The 17,564-nt window shown below is 48.1% G+C and overlaps 1 protein-coding gene across 11 annotated transcripts in view; it reads left to right on the top strand.

Moving 5' to 3' along the window:
• Window positions 1-17,564, top strand: part of NCOR2 (nuclear receptor corepressor 2) — a 236,236-nt gene that overhangs the window by 195,331 nt on the left and 23,341 nt on the right. For 9 of the 11 annotated variants that reach the window (XM_058158811.1, XM_058158809.1, XM_058158813.1 and 6 more), the window contains 8 exons: window positions 2,106-2,255; window positions 3,695-3,781; window positions 4,634-4,914; window positions 8,665-9,025; window positions 12,624-12,851; window positions 13,813-14,058; window positions 15,411-15,563; window positions 17,373-17,507. In XM_058158811.1, the coding sequence (XP_058014794.1) occupies window positions 2,106-2,255; window positions 3,695-3,781; window positions 4,634-4,914; window positions 8,665-9,025; window positions 12,624-12,851; window positions 13,813-14,058; window positions 15,411-15,563; window positions 17,373-17,507 (1,641 nt within the window). The remainder of the gene's footprint in view (window positions 1-2,105; window positions 2,256-3,694; window positions 3,782-4,633; window positions 4,915-8,664; window positions 9,026-12,623; window positions 12,852-13,812; window positions 14,059-15,410; window positions 15,564-17,372; window positions 17,508-17,564) is intronic. The other 2 variants (XM_058158820.1, XM_058158810.1) reach the window with 1 other exon arrangement.

Genomic DNA, 17,564 nt, shown 5'->3' with positions numbered 1-17,564 from the left:
TCCTCTACCATCCCATGGAGTCCATTTAAGATCAAGCCGACTGCTTCAGTGACTCCATCCAGCCACCTCTTTCTCTGCCGTCCCCTTCTTTTTTTGCTCTCAATCATTCCCAGCATTAGGCTCTTCTCCAGTGAGTCCTTCTTTCTCATTAGGTGGCCAAAGTATTTGAGTTTCATCTTCAGGATCAGGCTTTCTAAAGAGCAGTCAGGGTTGATTTCCTCTAGAACTGACTTGTTTGTTCGCCTTGCAGTCCAAGGGAGTCGCAGGAGTCTTCTCCAGCACCAGAGTTCAAAGGCCTCAATTCTTTGGCGCTCAGCCTTCCTTACGGTCCAACTTTCACAGCCATACATTGCAACTGGGAAAACCATCGCCTTGACTATACGCACTTTTGTTGGCAGGGTGATGTCTCTGGTTTTTAGTAAGCTGTCTAGATTTGCCATAGCTTTCCTCCCCAGGAGCAAGTGTCTTTTAATTTCTTGGCTGCAGTCCCCGTCTGCGGTGATCTTGGAGCCCAGGAAAATAAAATCTGTCATTACCTCCATTTCTTCCCCGTCTATTTGCCAGGAAATGAGAGGGCCGGATGCCACGATCTTGTTGTTTCAAGCCAACTTTTGCACTTTCCTTCTTCACCTGCATCGAAAGGCTGTTTATTTCCTCTTCACTTTCTGCCATTAGACTGGTATCATCTGCATATCTGAGGTTGTTGATATTTCTCCCAGAAATCTTAATTCCAATTTTTGATTCATCTAGCCCTGCCTTTCTCATGATGTGTTCTGCATATAAGTTAAATAGGCAGGACGATAGTATACAGCCTTGCCGGACTCCTTTCCCAATTTTGGACCAATCAGGGGTTCTGTGTCCAGTTCTCACTGTTGCTTCTTGACCCGCATATTGTTTTCTCAAGAGACAAATAAGATGGTCTGGTACTTGCCACAATTTGTTGTGATCCACACAATCAAAGGCTTTAGCATAGTCAATGAAGCAGAAGTAGATGTTTTTCTGGAACTCCCTAGCTTTCTCCATGATCCAGCATATGTTGCCAATTTGATCTCTACTTCCTCTGCCTCTTCGAAATCCTGCCTGTACTTCTGGTAGTTCTCGATCCACATTATGCTGGAGCCTAGCTTGTAGGAGTTTGAGCATAACTTTACTAGCTTGTGAAATGAGTGCAAATAGGATAGCACGGCATGGCATGGCATGGCATGGCATGGCATGGCATGGCATAGAATAGAATAGACTAGACTAGACTAGACTAGACTAGACTAGACTAGACTAGACTAGACTAGAATAGAATAGAATAGAATAGAATAGGACAGGACAGGACAGGACAGCATAGCATGGGAATGGGAATAGGAATAGGAATAGGAATAGGAATAGGAATAGGAATAGGAATAGGAATAGGAATAAAATAGAAAACAGAATTAGAAGGGACCTTGGAGGTCTTCTAGTCCAACCCCCTGCTTAGACAGGAAACCCTATACCATTTCAGACAAATGTCTCAAATTTTACAAATTTTGAGCATGGAAGGGGGTGTTTGGGCACTGGAGAAGGGTGTAGATAACTTCGTCCTTCATTGTTCCGCTTCTGGTCTGCCAGTTTATTGTTCCCGATGGCTGACTCAGTAGCTGTGAGAAGATCTACCCTTAGTCGAAGCTTCTTGGATGAGGAGCGAAACGTCTTCAAGGAATAACAAAGGAAGTTCAGTTTGCCTCTTGAAAAAAAGCATCTTTGGGACAACCATGACTTGGATGACGGAGAATCTCCGTCAACAAACGAGGCTTGCAAACAAACAAACAAACGAGACAGATTTTCGTTGCAAAGTTCTTTGTGCAACACTTAACCAGAGTCTCCAGTCAGAGTGGCACTCGGGAGGGTTCATCCGGGGGTGCCTGAGGAACTGAATTTGTAGCAGATTGGTGAGCCACTACACGTTCAGAGTCAGGGTGGCCAAGTTCAGGAGTCAAGGCACAGTGTGTGGGTTGTGTTCCACGGACAGCTTGTGTTCGCCGCTCCGTTTAGTTTAGTGGGGCGGGACGCCTTCCATGCCAGGCCTTCGACAAGAGTGCCTTTGCTCTCCTCATTTTCCTTGTCTTCTCCTCTTCCAGGTGGGGTTGCTAACCAGGTCCCTAAAGAGAACAGCAGGAGCACCGCGGCAATGCAGGAGATGACCGGCGCCAAGAGAACGTACGACATGATGGAAGGGAGGACGGCCAGGCTGATATCCGGACGTGAACTTTCCTCTGCTAATATAGAAGGTGGGGGTTTGATAACCAGCTTGGAAGCAATCGTACAAGTAGTCCTTGACTTATATCCACCGTACATGGAGCCCAAAATTTCCACTGCTAAGCAAGGCCCTTGTTAAGTGAGTTGCGCCCCATATTACTACTTTTGTTCTGTTCCCGAAACACGACAAACCTTCTGTAGTTAAATCAACAATTCCTTTAATTAGGAGTACCGACAGCCCCGGCGAAAAGTTTCTCTCACCGCAGGCTAATAAGTCCATCTGGCAGGGAGATGAATAGTTATCTGCCACATCTATCCATCTCCGCCCCCTGCCTTTTATCCCCAGAGGTGGGAGGGTGGGGCTTCGCTAGCAGCGGTGGCTCTTCCATCCCAAGGACCGGCCCATAGATTTCCACTACTCTCCTCTCCTCTCCCTTCTGCGCATCAGGCACTGGATCCAGCTGTTCCTCCTCTTTCTCATCAGCCACCTCCAGACCTGGGGGCTGTTGACTCTCCCTCTGAGGGCTGAGGGCTGGCCCAGGCTCCGCTTCTGGCTCTCTCTCTCTGCTAGCTCTATTCCCTCTTCCCCCTCGGAGCTCTCAGGTTGCCTTGATGCTGACCCTGACTCCATACCTTCTCCACCTCTGATTTGGCTGCTGGAGGGGCTGGCAGCCGACAGGCCACAACAACTTTTTTGGTAGAGTTGTTAAGCAGATCACCATAATTGTTAAGTGAACCCTACAGTCGTTAAGCAGACATCGACTTTGGTTGTCAGAAGGCAGCTGGGAAGGTTGCCCGTCATGATCATATGACCCTGGGACATGCAAAGGTCATAAATACATGCCATTTGCCAAACATATTTAATTATTTCTCAGATCATTGCCTCTGCTGGGCAGAAACAGGAAGAATGTAGAAATTTCCCAAGAAATTTTCTTTTCTAGTTGAAACAAACTCACTTCTGTCTTCGGTCATTCCTTCTTAACTAGAAGAGGAATTTTTATTTTATTTTACTTTAAGTTTTTTATTTTTTATTTTGTTTTTTTACAAACATATCTAATGCAGATAAGACTAATAGCATTAGTCATAGTTATTACTTTCAATCCAACTTATATATTTCTAATAGTGATACATATTTACATAAAGTTGCAATCCTTCATTATTTAATTATTCCATGTTTTCTTTTATTATTACTCTTATTTTATTATATAAAAGTGTATACACTAATATTCTCCTTTTCTCTTAGAAGAGGAATTTTTAAAGAAGTTTCAAAATATGCGCAGTTATTTGGGATGGTGAAATTTGGGCAACCAAAAGAAAAAAAAAAAGATCCTTTAATCTTTTTTCTTCAGTTTGCTTTTCAGGGTATTCAAAACCTGAGATATTTCCATCTTGGTGAGAGAAAGATTTACATGCTTGGAAATGTCATTGTTTTAATTGTTATTTTCTTGGTATGTGTGGTGGATCATTTTAGGTTTAATGGGCCGAGCCATCCCTCCCGAGAGACACAGTCCACTCAACTTAAAGGAACCACATCACATCCGAGGCTCCATCACGCAAGGTAATCATCACGCAAGGAAGGTAGGAGAACTTTCTGGGTGTCTGTTGTCCACCCAAGCTTAGCATTGGTTGATTCTGCTAAATCAAGGAAGAAACAAGGAGGACGGATGTCTCATTTTGCTTGTCTAGAATCGGGGACTTCAAACTTAGCAACTTTAAGACTTGTGGATTTCAGCTCCCAGAGTTCCCCAGCTAGCATACATTCTAGTCCTGCCTTAGGCATTAAAGCAGGCTGGGTGGCCAATCACCAGAAGACGGTGAGTTCGAGTTCTGGTTGGAGAACTCTGGGAGTTGAAGTCCACAAGTCTTGAAGTTGCCAAGGTTGGACTTCCCTGGTCTAACATAATGGTTTTTTCACTCTGGCTGGGGAATTCTGGGAGTTGAAGTCCCCAAATCTTAAAAGCTGCCAAATTTGGAGGCTCCTGATCCTAAAGCAGTGATGGTGAACCTTTTCGGCACCAAGTACCCAAACCAGAACGCACATGCTGGAAACCCGAAGATTCTGGTTTTCGGGTTTCCAGCAACTGCATGCATTCTGGCCAGCTGGTCTTCACAAGTGCCAGAGCACTGGAAACCCCAGCGCACGCATGCCTGCTTTGGAGCTGTTTTTTGGGCTGTTTTCAGGCAGTTTTTTGGGCCAAAAGCGCCCTGTTTTGGGGCGTTTTTCAGACCGTTTTCTGGTGCTCCAGTGCCCGCAAAGACCAGCTGCCGCATATGTGTGCCAGAAACCAGCTGGCAAAGGCGCACAGGCCCACAGAGAGAACTTTGCGGTGCCACCTCTGGCATTCATGCCATTACGGTCCAAAAGGAAAGGAGAAGATTTGACAGGCCCTCTCCGTGTACTTTTCCATAGGAATTCCTAGATCCTATGTAGAATCTCCAGAAGACTATCCCCGAAGGGAAGCCAAGCAACTCAAGAGGGAAAGCACACCACCAAGGGATTTATCAGAAGCCTATAAGGTCAGGAGCCATGAGTCCCTCACTCCGTTGAAGCTAAAAGCAGTTCACGAAGGACTGGTCACCACGGTGAAGGAAGCCGGGCGATCGATTCATGAAATTCCGAAGGAGGATCTTCATCGCACGCCCGATCTCTCTCTAATGGCCCGGCCTATTAAGGAAGGATCGATTACCCAGGTATCTGACACGGCTTGAAATAAATCAAATTTTTATAACAGTCCTAGGGGAGCATATTGTTGTGGCCTGCCAGGGGATTTGGCAGCAGATTTGGGCAGTGAGGAGGTTGGGGAGGAACATGGGCCAGTCCTGGAGTCTGGGGAAGGCTCTGATGAGGGCTCTGCATCGGAGGCAGAGATGGGGCCAGGGCCATCTGACAGTTGTCAGCTGCCTTCAGAGTCGGACGTTAGTGGGGCAGAAGAACAGCTGGATCCTTTTCCCAGTGTGCCCACGCGCAGAGCTGCCAGGAGAAGGGAACAGCTAAGGAACAAGGGTCGACTCAGGAATAAAGCCACGGGTTGACGGTGAATGGCTCCTCCCATAGGGAATAAAGAGGAGCAAAGGGGAAGGGAGTTTGCAGGAGTTCATTTGGGTGAAGATCTGTTCCTGCATTCTTGCCAAGTGTTGTCTATTACAGTGTGGAGTCTGAAAGATATCGGCCTGGCCACTCTCCAAGCCTGATCAAGGTCGGTAATTGTGAACTGTCTTGAAAGACTGTGGGAGAGGAAAGACTTTGCCAGAGAGGAATTCACTGTAAATTAAGTAAAAGGAGTTTATTGGCATGAGGACTTGGCTTCATGCTGCTGGGGAAGCCTCGGTCAGAACACATATAGGTAGTCCTTTGACTTACAACCCTCTGTTTAGTGATTCTTCAAAGTTATTCAGCATTGAAAAAAGTGACTTGCAACTGGTCCTCAACTTACGACCGTCGCAATATCATCATGGTCACATAATCAAAACTTGGGTGCTGGGAAGAAGAGGAGGATCTGCAAAGCAGAAAACCATGTTCAAGAGATCTCCTGGGGGGGGAGAAGAAGGAAATACTCCATCTTTTTTTGCAAGGGGTGTTGAGCAGACAGTAATTATGGGGTTAGTCAAGCCCTGGAATTCTGCAAGGGCTCGCTTAGAAGAAATCCAGAAGTTGTGGGTGACCACCTGACAATCAGCTGGCTGGTGCAAATGCGCACTGCCGCGCGTGTGAAGGACAGCTGATCGTCGCATGTGCATGCATGGCAGAAACCCAGAAGACAAGGGCCTCTGTGGCTCAGACTGGGAAGACAGTCTGTTATTAACACAGCTGCTTGCAATTACTGCAGGTTCTAGTCCCACCAGGCCCAAGGTTGACTCAGCCTTCCATCCTTTATAGGGTAGGTAAAATGAGGACCCAGATTGTTGGGGGCAATTAAGTTGACTTTGTGTATAAATATACAAACAGGATGAAGACTATTGCTAACATAGTGTAAGCCGCCCTGAGTCTTCGGAAAAGGGCGGGATATAAATGCAAATAAATAATAAAAACAAACAAACAGGCAAGGCCGCATGTGCTGAGCGACATGGCTTCGCGTGCCACTTTGGGCATGCCTGCCATAGATTCCCATCACGGGTATGGAATTTCCTGCTTGAAATACAAGAATTTGCATGGATAGAAAGAGAGACCATGCAGCTAGTCCTCCACCTATAACAGTTCGCTTAGTGACTAAAGTTACAACAGCACTGTAAACAAGGGACCTGTCGTGTCCCACTCCTCCGCTGACGGCCGGGTCAGGGAAATCCGAATCAGGCTTGCCTCTGCAGCTCTGCCCAAAGTCCTAGCAAAGTCCTCAGAGCAGGCAGGAGACCAGTAAGTGACTTCAGCAAGATAAGTTCGACTTTGCCTGACTCAGAGACTGCCAGAAAGTAGATCCTTTATATAGGCCATGGGGTGTGGCTCCATGACTCAGCACTCATTAAGGCCTGCCTCCTTCCCTCTGTTGCCTCCGCCTCTCCAATCTTCTGATGCGAGGGTCACTCCAATCAGCTGTTCTTGGGAGTAAACCCTCCTCAGGCTCACCTGCTGTGGAGGAGGGGGAGGGGTCTAGCTGCTCCGTTTGCCTGGGCATGGAGTCAGGGCTGGGGCCGGGGGGTGCTCCTTCTTCTGCAGTTTGTGGGGGCATGGAGCCAGGACTTGGGCCGGAAGGCATACATTCCTCAGTGTTGGGGAGCAGGTAAGAAGGCCCCGGCTGCTCTGAGGGCGGGCAAGACACAACAGGACCTATGACCATTTTTCACACTTAACGACCGTTGCCACATCCCCACGGTTACGTGGTTTACATTCGGGTGCTTGACAACCAATCCACATTTATGATGGTTGCTGTGTCCCCTTTGGCGACCTCCTGATGAGCAAAGTCCATGGGGGAAATCAGATTCGCTGAACAACCCTGTCACTAATTTAACAACAGCAGCGATTCACTTAACGGTGGCAAGACAAGTCGTAAAATGGGGCAGAATCCACTTAACAAATTTCTCACTGAGCAGCATAACTTTTGGGCTCAATTGTGGTCGTAGTTTGAGGACTACCTGTATTGTTGGGTGTCGGGGTGCTTTAAGCTAATCAAAAACGGGTCAACAAGCATTCTCCTTTCTTCTAATTCAAAGAAAAACACACGGGGGGCCGTTTCTTGGTGAGCTGGTACCCCGATTGTCCAGCACAATTGATGGGGCCCGTTCCTTCGTTTCAATTAACCCCAGCTTGACCCACGTGAGATTTAACCACAACGGCATTCAAGTAGAATAAACAGATGGTTTCTAACCTCTCCTTGGAGACCTGCCACGGTTAGTTTGCACGGGGCAAGAATTACGGCTTGGCATTGCACCAAACAGGGCACCAGCCCTGTTCCAAAACTGCCAGATGTGATCTATCGCCTTTGATGGATTTGAATACAGGCCTCTCCCGGGCTGCTTCGCCCTTGAAGCTCTGGGTCTGTTTGCAAGCAAATGTTCCCAGATAGCGCCAGATTTTCAAAACAATGCTTGGACCAGGTCCATTCTTGTAGGCTGGTGAAATTTGGGAAGGGGGGGGAGGGTTTGTTTCCATAGCGACAGGATCGGGGTGATTCCCAGGCTTTGGGGTAACAGATGGTTGGATTCATGTAGCAGCTTGCTTTCGGATTCTGTAATACAGAGAATGTCTATACGAGGAGAGAACAGCCAACAAAGATGGTTAGAGGGATGGAAGCTAAAACATATGAAGAACAATTGCAGGAATTGGGTATGTCTGGTCTAGTGAAAAGAAGGAATAGGGGTGACATGATAGCAGCCTTCCAATATTTGAAGGTCTGCCATAAAGAAGAGGGAATCAAGCTATTCTCCAAAGCACCTGAAGGCAGGACAAGAAGCAAGGGTGGAAACTCATCAAGGAGAGAAGGAACTTAGAACTCAGGAGAACTTTCCCAACAGTTAGAACAATTAATCAGTGGAACAACTTGCCTCCAGAAGCTGAGAATGCTCCAACACTGGAAGTTTGTAAGAAGAGACAACCATTTGTCTGATAGGGTATAGGGCTTCCTGCCTGAGTAGGGGGGTTGAATTAGAAGACCTCGAAGTTCCGTTCCAACTCTGTTATTCTGTATTCTGTGCAGAACATCTCTCTAACAGAGCTCAGCTTATCTAAATTGAATGATCTATAGAGATAACGCTATCCCAGAAGATGCTCCAAAATATGAGTTTTCCTGGTTGGGGAGAATCTCTCAGAAGCTGGAAACTCCTGGTGTCCGATCTGGAAGCCTATCACATCCAGAAGAAGTTCCTGTCTGATGGTGTTCCAGCCCATCGAATGGAGAGAGTGTGAATTAAAATAAACCAATCCATGAAATGTGGCATCTTGACGATAGCATAGTCCTGTCTTTCATCTTCCAGCTTATTGATCCTTCATTTTTTGTCTCTCGCTTCCAGGGTACTCCACTGAAATACGACACAAACACATCCACAAATACCAAAAAGCATGATGTCCGGTCTATTATTGGCAGCCCGGGCAGGAATTTTCATCCCATGCTCCCCATGGAGGCCATGCAGGACCCAAGGACGCTGGAAAGGGCTTATGAGGACAATTTGAAAAACAGGCCCAGCCCAGTGACGAACTCTGGTAGCTCCATCACGAGGGGAGCCCCCATGATTATGCCTGAGCCAGGGAAGCCTCGCCATAGCCCCCTCACGTACGAGGACCACCAGACGGCTCATGGGGCAGCTTTTGGAAGTCACCTGCATCGAGGGTCCCCCGTCTCCACAAGAGAGGCAGCCCCTAGGCAACTTGAAGGTCAGCCATCTTGCTTATTCTTGGGGACCTTGTGTAGGAGCTCCATGCTACTGGGTTGTAGAACTCAAGGTGTTTCAGCACAGCTTTCTATAGAAAGACATCTGAGGCCTTGATGTTCTTGGGCATGTTTCAATCACAGCATGGCAATTTTCAGGAATTGTGGGCTTGTTTCAATTGCCTGTTGGTTGGTTGGTTGCTTCTTCAAGGATGCGAATGGCAACTTCATCTGAGTGGTCCTTGATGCTCTCTGAGCTTGGTTGTTTTCTTGCAGATGTCTGTAGAGATTCTCGGTCATTCAGGTCATGGTTGTCCCAAAGGTGCATTTTCAGGAGGCAACTGGACTTTCTTGTTTTTCTTTGAAGATGTTTCGCTTCTCATCCAAGAAGCGCCGGAGAAGACGCCTAGAGAGTGTCTGGAGATCCAGCCGTTCGGAAGCTGATCGGACACTAGTTAGGTCTTTTAATAGGACCTACCTAGTGGCAATGAGGGAAGGGAGGCGTTCTTACGTCTCCTCCCTCATTGCGTTGGCAGATAACCACCCGGCCGCCCTGTTTCGGGTGACCCGCTCCCTACTCCAACCGGGGGTGCGGGATGACCCGTTACAAGAGCGTGCCGAGGAGTTTAGTGGTTATCTATACAATAAAATCGCTCAGCTTCGGGACGGTTTGGATCAAAATTGGGTGGATCCAGGTGAGATGTCAGAGACCCGTCTTGTCGAGACTGTTTGGGATGGATTTGATCCTGTGGCTCCCGAGGACATGGACAGGTTGCTGGGAAGGTTGAATGCCACCACATGTTTACTGGACCCGTGCCCCTCCTGGTTGGTGCTGGCCACACAGGAGATGACACGAGGCTGGCTCCGGGGGATTATAAACGCTTCTTTGGTGGAGGGGGTCTTTCCGGCCGCCTTGAAAGAGGTGGTGGTGAGACCCCTCTTCAAGAAGCCTTCCCTGGATCCGGCTGTTTTAGGAAATTATCGTCCAGTCTCCAACCTTCGCTTTGTGGCGAAGGTTGTAGAGAGTGTGGTGGCATGTCAGTTACCCCGGTACCTGGAGGAAACTGTCTATCTAGACCCGTTCCAGTCCGGCTTTTGACCCGGTTAAAGCACGGAGACGGCTTTGGTCGCGTTGGTTGATGATCTCTGGAGGGCCAGGGATAGGGGTTATTCCTCTGCCCTGGTCCTATTAGATCTCTCAGCGGCTTTTGATACCATCGACCATGGTATCCTGCTGCACCGATTGGAGGGATTGGGAGTGGGAGGCACCGTTTATCAGTGGTTCTCCTCCTATCTCTCTGATCGGTTGCAGACGGTGTTGACGGGGGGGCAGAGGTCGTCCCCGAGGCACCTCACTTGTGGGGTGCCACAGGGGTCGATTCTGTCGCCCCTTCTGTTCAACATCTATATGAAGCCGCTGGGTGAAATCATCAGTGGCTTTGGGGTGAGCTACCATCTGTACGCTGATGATACTCAGCTGTACTTTTCCACTCCGGGCCACCCCAACAAAGCTATCGAAGTGCTGTCCCGGTGTCTGGAAGCCGTACGGGTCTGGATGGGGAGAAACGGGCTCAAGCTCAATCCCTCCAAGACAGAGTGGCTGTGGATGCCGGCACCCTGGTACAGTCAGTTGCAGCTGTGGCTGACTGTTGGGGGCGAGTAACTGGCCCCGATGGAAAGGGTGCGCAACTTGGGCGTTCTCCTGGATGGGCGGTTGTCTTTTGAAGATCATTTGACGGCCGTCTCCAGGAGAGCTTTTTACCAGGTTCGCCTGGTGCACCAGTTGCGCCCCTTTCTAGACCGGGATGCCCTATGCACGGTCACTCATGCACTCGTCACATCTCGCTTGGATTACTGCAATGCTCTCTACATGGGGCTCCCCTTGAAGAGCATCCGGAGGCTTCAGTTGGTTCAGAATGCAGCTGCGCGGGTGATAGAGGGAGCCCCTCGTGGCTCCCATGTGACACCACTCCTGCGCAGATTGCACTGGCTACCTGTGGCCTTTCGGGTGCGCTTCAAGTTTTGGTTACCATCTTTAAAGCGCTCCATGGCATAGGGCCGGGTTACTTATGGGACCGCCTACTGCCACCGACTGCCTCCCACCGATCCGTACGCTGTCACAGAGAGGGACTCCTTAGGGTGCCGTCCGCCAGGCAGTGCCGGCTGGCGACACCCAGGGGAAGGGCCTTCTCTGTGGGGGCTCCCACCCTCTGGAACGAGCTTCCCCCAGGTCTTCGCCAACTTCCAGACCTTCGAACCTTCCGCCGCGAGCTTAAGACACATCTATTTATTTGTGCGGGGCTGGCCTAGAGTTTAGTTTTAAATTAGTTTTAAATGGGTTTTGTATTATTTTAATGATAGTTTTAAATTCGGCCTAATGTAATAAGTTTTTTAACTGTTGTTTTAACTTGTATTTATTCTTATGTTTTATAAGGCTGTGAACCGCCCTGAGTCCTTTGGGAGATAGGGCGGTATAAAAATTCGAATAATAAAATAAATAAATAAATAAGCTTCTTCAGCTCTGACAGGATGGTGGGGAATGGAAGGATTTATACTCCTTGCAGTCAGATGGTCATTTGCATTCTTTTAGAGGGTTGTTGAGACCACCTGGAGTTTATCTGTGTCCTCAGGGTCACCTGAGTGGTGCAATTGGTTCCTGAAGTCTGCAATTTTTCCTCTGGAAATCCATTCCTACTCCCACATCATCCGAAGGGTGTTCATCCCAAATTGTATAGCTAAAAGTCTGTAGAGATTCTCAGTCATCCAGGTCATTTCTTGCAGATAGGATAGGATAGGATAGGATAGGATAGGATAGGATAGGATAGGATTCTTTATTGGCCAAGTGTGATTGGACACACAAGGAATTTGTCTTTGGTGCATGTGCTCTCAGTGTACATAAAAAGAAAAGATACATTTGTCAAGAATCATAAGGTACAACACTTAATGATAGTCATAGGCTATAATTAAGCAATCAGGAAATAATCAATTACAGTATAAACCATAAGGATATAAGCAACAAAGTTACAGTCATAAGTGGAAGGAAATGGGTGATGGGAACGATGAGAAGATTAATAGTAGTGCGGATTTAGTAAATAGTTTGACAGTGTTGAGGGAATTATTTGTTTAGCAGAGTGATGGCCTTCGGGGAAAAAACTGTTCTTGTGTCTAGTTGTTCTATTGTGCAGTGCTCTATAGTGTCGTTTTGAGGGTGGGAGTTGAAACAGTTTATGTCCAGGATGTGAGGGGTCTATAAATATTTTCACAGCCCTCTTCTTGATTTGTGCAGTATACAGGTCCTCAATGGAAGGCAGGTTGGTAGCCATTGTTTTTTCTGCAGTTCTAATGATCCTCTGAAGTCTGTGTTTTTCTTGTTGGGTTGTAGAAACAAACCAGACAGTTATAGAGGTTCAGATGACAGACTCAATAATTCCTCTTTAGAATTGGATCAGCAGCTCCTTGGGCAGTTTGAGCTTTCTGAGTTGGCACAGAAAGAACATGTTTCATGACCCAACTTGGGAACATCAAACGTGCTATTAAGCTCTGAGAACATTTAATGCACCTACAAATATTCTCTTCTTTTGATGCTGTCCTCTTCTTCAACAGGAAGCATCACGGCTGGGAAACCCGTGTCTCAAGACAGGAAGGTCACAACCACCTCCAGAGACATCGCCAGCTCCAAATCTCCTCATACCCCACTTCCAGAACACCACCATCCGATGACTCCGTACGAGCACCTGCTCCGTGGAACAAGTGGCATGGATCTATACAGAGGCCACATTCCGCTGACCTTTGACCCTGCTGCCATTCCCCGAGGGATTCCCTTGGAAGCAGGTAGAAGAATTGAAAAGTCCATAAACCAATTGGGCATTGTGTAGCTTAGTCCCGGTGCAGATGGAACTGGTTTTTAAGAACACAGATCTCTCTATGGTGACTTGGATTAGATCAAAGAATTAGCAGATCTTGGAGGTGCATGAAGAGTTTAACAGCAACCTGGGCAGTGGGTTCTCCTATGTGGTATGGTTGCATGTAGATCTAGGGCAGGGGTTTCATTGAGGGCCACATCAGGGTTGTGTTTGACCGAGGGGGGCGTGGCCATTGACGTCACTCATGTCGGGGGCACCTGTGGTGGCCAAGTACTAAGGCAGGACTTCCCTTAGACCCTCCCTCCCTCTCATTATAATCTCCTTCCTTCCTTCCTTCCTTCCTTCCTTCCTTCCTTCCTTCCTTCCTTCCTTCCTTCCTTCCTTCCTTCCTTCCTTCCTTCCTTCCTTCCTTCCTTTTCTTCTTTTTCCTTTCTTCTTCCTTCTTCTTTCTTCCCCTTTCCTTATTTTTTCTTCCTTGCTCTCTTCCCATCTTTCCTTCCTTTTCTTTGCCTTTTCTCTTTCCCTTTCTCCTTTCCCGTCCCTTCTTGCATGCTAAAATGCAAAAGGGGAAACTTTTCTCCTTCTGTTTTGCTGTTAGTTTGTTTTGATAGCTCTCTGCCAGTGAAAACGGAGCTCCATTTTTGCTGGCAGAGGCACCGTGAACCAGTCCTTTCCAGGGCGGCCCCATGGGCCAGATCTAAGCACCCTGCAGGCCGATGTGGCCCGCAGGCCTTGAGTTTGACACCCCTGATCTAGGGATTGGCCCTGGGAAAGTGCCGGGAAAGGATTTGGAAGACCTTAAGTGGAGCTTTATGGAAAGATGTAGAAGAGAAGAGTTGATATCTTGTAGAAGGTTGAATGTAAATGTTCTAAAATCTGGAATGTGTAGAAATGGACTTTCTCTTCTTCATCTCTGCTTGACTCAACAGCTGCCTATTACTTGCCGAGGCACCTTGCTCCTGGTCCTACGTACCCCCATCTCTACCCTCCCTACCTCATCCGTGGTTACCCAGACACCGCTGCCATGGAGAACAGACAGACCATCATCAACGACTACATCACCTCCCAACAGATGCACCACAATGCTGCCACGGCTACCACCATGGCTCAGAGAGTCGATCTGCTTCGTGGCTTGTCTCCACGAGAACCTTCCCTGGCTCTCAACTACGCAGCAGGTCTGGAATCCGTGGGGTGCCAGTGGGCCCAGGCGGGAGGGGAAGCCATGTTGGAGACTTGTTTGCACAAACACCCATGAGATGATGGATCATGCTGGGTCCGAGACAAGACACAACGGTTTCGAAGAGTGACTTCCATCAATTGTGTTTGCTCCGGGTTGTGCTGTTATGGGAACAAACGTCAAGTAGAGAGGCTCTGCTGACTGTAGAGCAGGGGTCCCCGAGCCCATTCGGGACCGGCGGGTTCACCCACTGCTCACATGGAACCATCCCTTCTCCCACCTTCTAGTCCACAAAGCAATGCTAGTGTTGTGGCCTGTCGGTCGCCAGCCCCTCCGCCAGCCGGATGAGTTGAGGAGGAGGAGGAGGAGGCGTGGGAGTCAGGGCCTGCATTAAGGCAACCTGAGAGCTCCCAGGGGGAAAAGGGAATGGAGCTGTCAGAGAGAGAGTCAGAGGCAGATCCTGGGCCATCCATCATTCCTCAGATGGGAAGTCAACAGCCCCCACATTTGCAGGGGGCTGATGAGGAAGAGGAGGAACAGCTGGGTCCAGTGCCTGATGTGCGGATGCGCAGAAGGCAGAGGAGAGGAAAGCAGTGGAAATCTATGGGCTGGTTCTTGGGATGGAAGAGCCACCGCTGCTAGCGAAGCCCCACCCTAGCTCTGGGGGAGATGAATAGGTGTGGCAAACCGGACAGATTTGCTAGCCTGCTGTGAGAGAGAGAGTGAGAATTTTTGCCGGGGCTGTTGGCACTCCTAATAAATGGAACGTTTGTTTAACTACAGAGGGCTTGTTGTGTTTGGGAGCCGGGTCAGAACAGCTGGCTTGATGGATATTGATGGTTTCTACCTTGCCCTGCATTCAAGTTATTTTTAAAAGCAACACTTTTGTTCTTGGATGTAGGACAATTCACCGCGGCCAATATATCTCGGGACAATTCAATGCTGTAGTATTAATCATTCAGTTACTTTCATTCTTGGTGTCCATGCTTTCATCAAAATACTCTTGTATTTCCGGATTGACTTCATTTTATGATTATTGGCCGCTGTTCTGTCAAAATTAAATTAACTTTTGCATTTGTTGAATTGTCTTGTGTGTGAGTTGACCAGGGACGAGTTCTGTCTTTCTTTGCCAGTTCATTCTGAGCAAAGCTATTGATTTGTTTGGCCATAAGAGTCTTCTTGGAGTGAGGCCCATGGCATGAGTTGACTCTTAAATAAAAGAAATAAAAAAATGCAGAGAATTCAGAGCAGACCAGCCTGATAAATTTAGCCCTATTGACCTTAAGGAGGACATTGTCCGGTTGGTTCTAGGCTCCCCCTTCTGCTCCTAACCACCTTCTCCTTTCCCAGCAGGGATAATTGACCTGTCTCAAGTACCACATCTTCCTGTGCTCGTGCCCCCCACCCCAGGCACCTCTGCAGCCTCCATGGACCGCATCACCTACATGCACAGCGCTGCCCAGCCTTTCAGCAGTCGACACAGTAGCTCACCTCTCTCACCAGGTGAGTCAGGAGGGAACTAGAACCCGACAAAGGTGAGATGCTTCCAAATATCCTTCTTTGGTAACCGCCAAAGTTACCTCCAGGTAAAGAGAACGAGAGAATGCAAGCTGGCGGGAAGGAGGCTGTGTTCTAGATCAGGGGTCTCCAACCTTGGTCCCTTTAAGACTTGTGGACTTCAACTCCCAGAGTCCCTCAGCCAGCTAAGCTGGCTGAGGAACTCTGGGAGTTGAAGTCCACAAGTCTTAAAGGGACCAAGGTTGGAGACCCCTGATCTAGATTGGCTGAAGGAAGTAGATGGAGCTTTCCTGGAGAAGAAAAATAGAAGAGGGACCAGTGCGGTCCAAATCAGCTGAGAAGTATGGATTTGTAGGTTACTTGACCCAGTTCTGAGATCTGAGAGGTGCAGAATTAAGTGTAAACAAGTGCAAACAACAGAGGTATAAACAAAACCAAGGGAATACAAGCTAGAGGGAAGGAGGCTGTTCTAGATTGGGTGAAGGAAGTAGCTCAGAGATGGCATTCATCCGGTTTGGACGGGTTCTCCCCAACCAGTAGCGGAAATCCGGCTCTATCCCATCCTATTAAGGCAAGTTTTTGGGGCTGGGCGCTTGCACAGAAGGTGCCCATGCCAGCAAAGTGGAAGACCAAAGTGGGCGGAAGACCGGGTGCATCTATGGACGCATGGCGTGTACTCACATTTGCGAACTGGTAGGGAAAGTAAGTGAATGCCATCCCTGAAGTAGCTAGAGCTTCCTTGGAGAAGAAAAACAGAGGAGGGACCAGTGAGGTCCAAGTCAATTGAGAAGGATGGATTTGTGGGCTGTCTGACCCAGTCTTATAATCCTGGGAGGTTCAGAACCACCTCATGGCTTCTTGGTAGTACCAAGATGAAGGAAACCACAAGCCAGCGGCTTTAGTTCAGGATGACTGAGTCTAACTGCCCTTCCACATGTTCAAGAACTCCATAATCCTGGATGACAGTGTCAGGAACATGCGTGTTGCAATATTTTGAAAGCAAAGTTTAGGGAAGGAAAGAAGAAAGGAGAAACGCAAAGAAGAAACAGGTTACTAAAAAAGAATGAGGTTAAAGCAGGGTGAAGGATGATGAAGAGAGTACCAAAATTTCATGAGAACTGAAGACTTCAGTTTTTTGAGCTCCCGGCCAATTTTCTTCATTCTGGGTTTTAATAGCTTAGGGTTGGTAGCTTAAATTGGTAGCTTAGGGTTGAACTGCAGGGTTCTTGGTGCTCTCTGAGCGCGATCATTTTCTTATAGACATTTCATTACCAAACTAGGTAATTGTCAATGCTAGCCGGTGGAAGTGCGCCTACATGCAAATTTCTCCCCTTTGTGTGCTTCCTGGAGCATTGCACACCCTTATGTGGTACCGATAGAAGAGAATATTTGTAGTTTAGGATTGAACGGTGAGGTTCTTGGTGCTCTCTGAGGGCGTGTTATTTTTGTAGGCATTTCATGACCCAACTAGGGAACATCATCAGTGCTTGAAGGGAGTGGGGTTTGTGGAGGAAGATAAGGAAAAGGACCGTAGGGTCCTTTGTGTGTTCTCTGAGTTTGGAGGGCACCAAGGACCCTACAATTCTGAAGGGTTTTTTTAATTAATTTTTTTTTCCAAGTCAAATGCTTTTTTTTTGCTGGAGATTGGTGGCAGATGAAATAGCAAAACAACTCTAGAGCAGGGGTCTCCAACCTTAGTCCCCTTAAGACTTGTGGACTTCAACTCCCAGAGTCCCTCAGCCAGCAAAGCTGTTATCCACAGTGGGGAAACAAACAACAGCCTGTGCTTCACAGGTACCCCTGCACATTTAGCCAAGACGGGACCCCCGGTTTCCGAACGGGAGCAAGAACGGGACCGTGAAAAGGAACGCAAGAAATCAGTTGTGACCAGCACAGCCACGGTGGAGCACGCACCCATCTGGAGGCCGGGTGAGTTGAGGTTCACCACCTTGGAAGGGAAGAAGAGTGGGTTTGGCACCTTCTCAT

This window comes from Ahaetulla prasina, chromosome 15 (assembly GCF_028640845.1).
Source record: "Ahaetulla prasina isolate Xishuangbanna chromosome 15, ASM2864084v1, whole genome shotgun sequence".
Taxonomy (NCBI): domain Eukaryota; kingdom Metazoa; phylum Chordata; class Lepidosauria; order Squamata; family Colubridae; genus Ahaetulla; species Ahaetulla prasina.
This window is presented reverse-complemented; position numbering and strand designations above follow the sequence as displayed.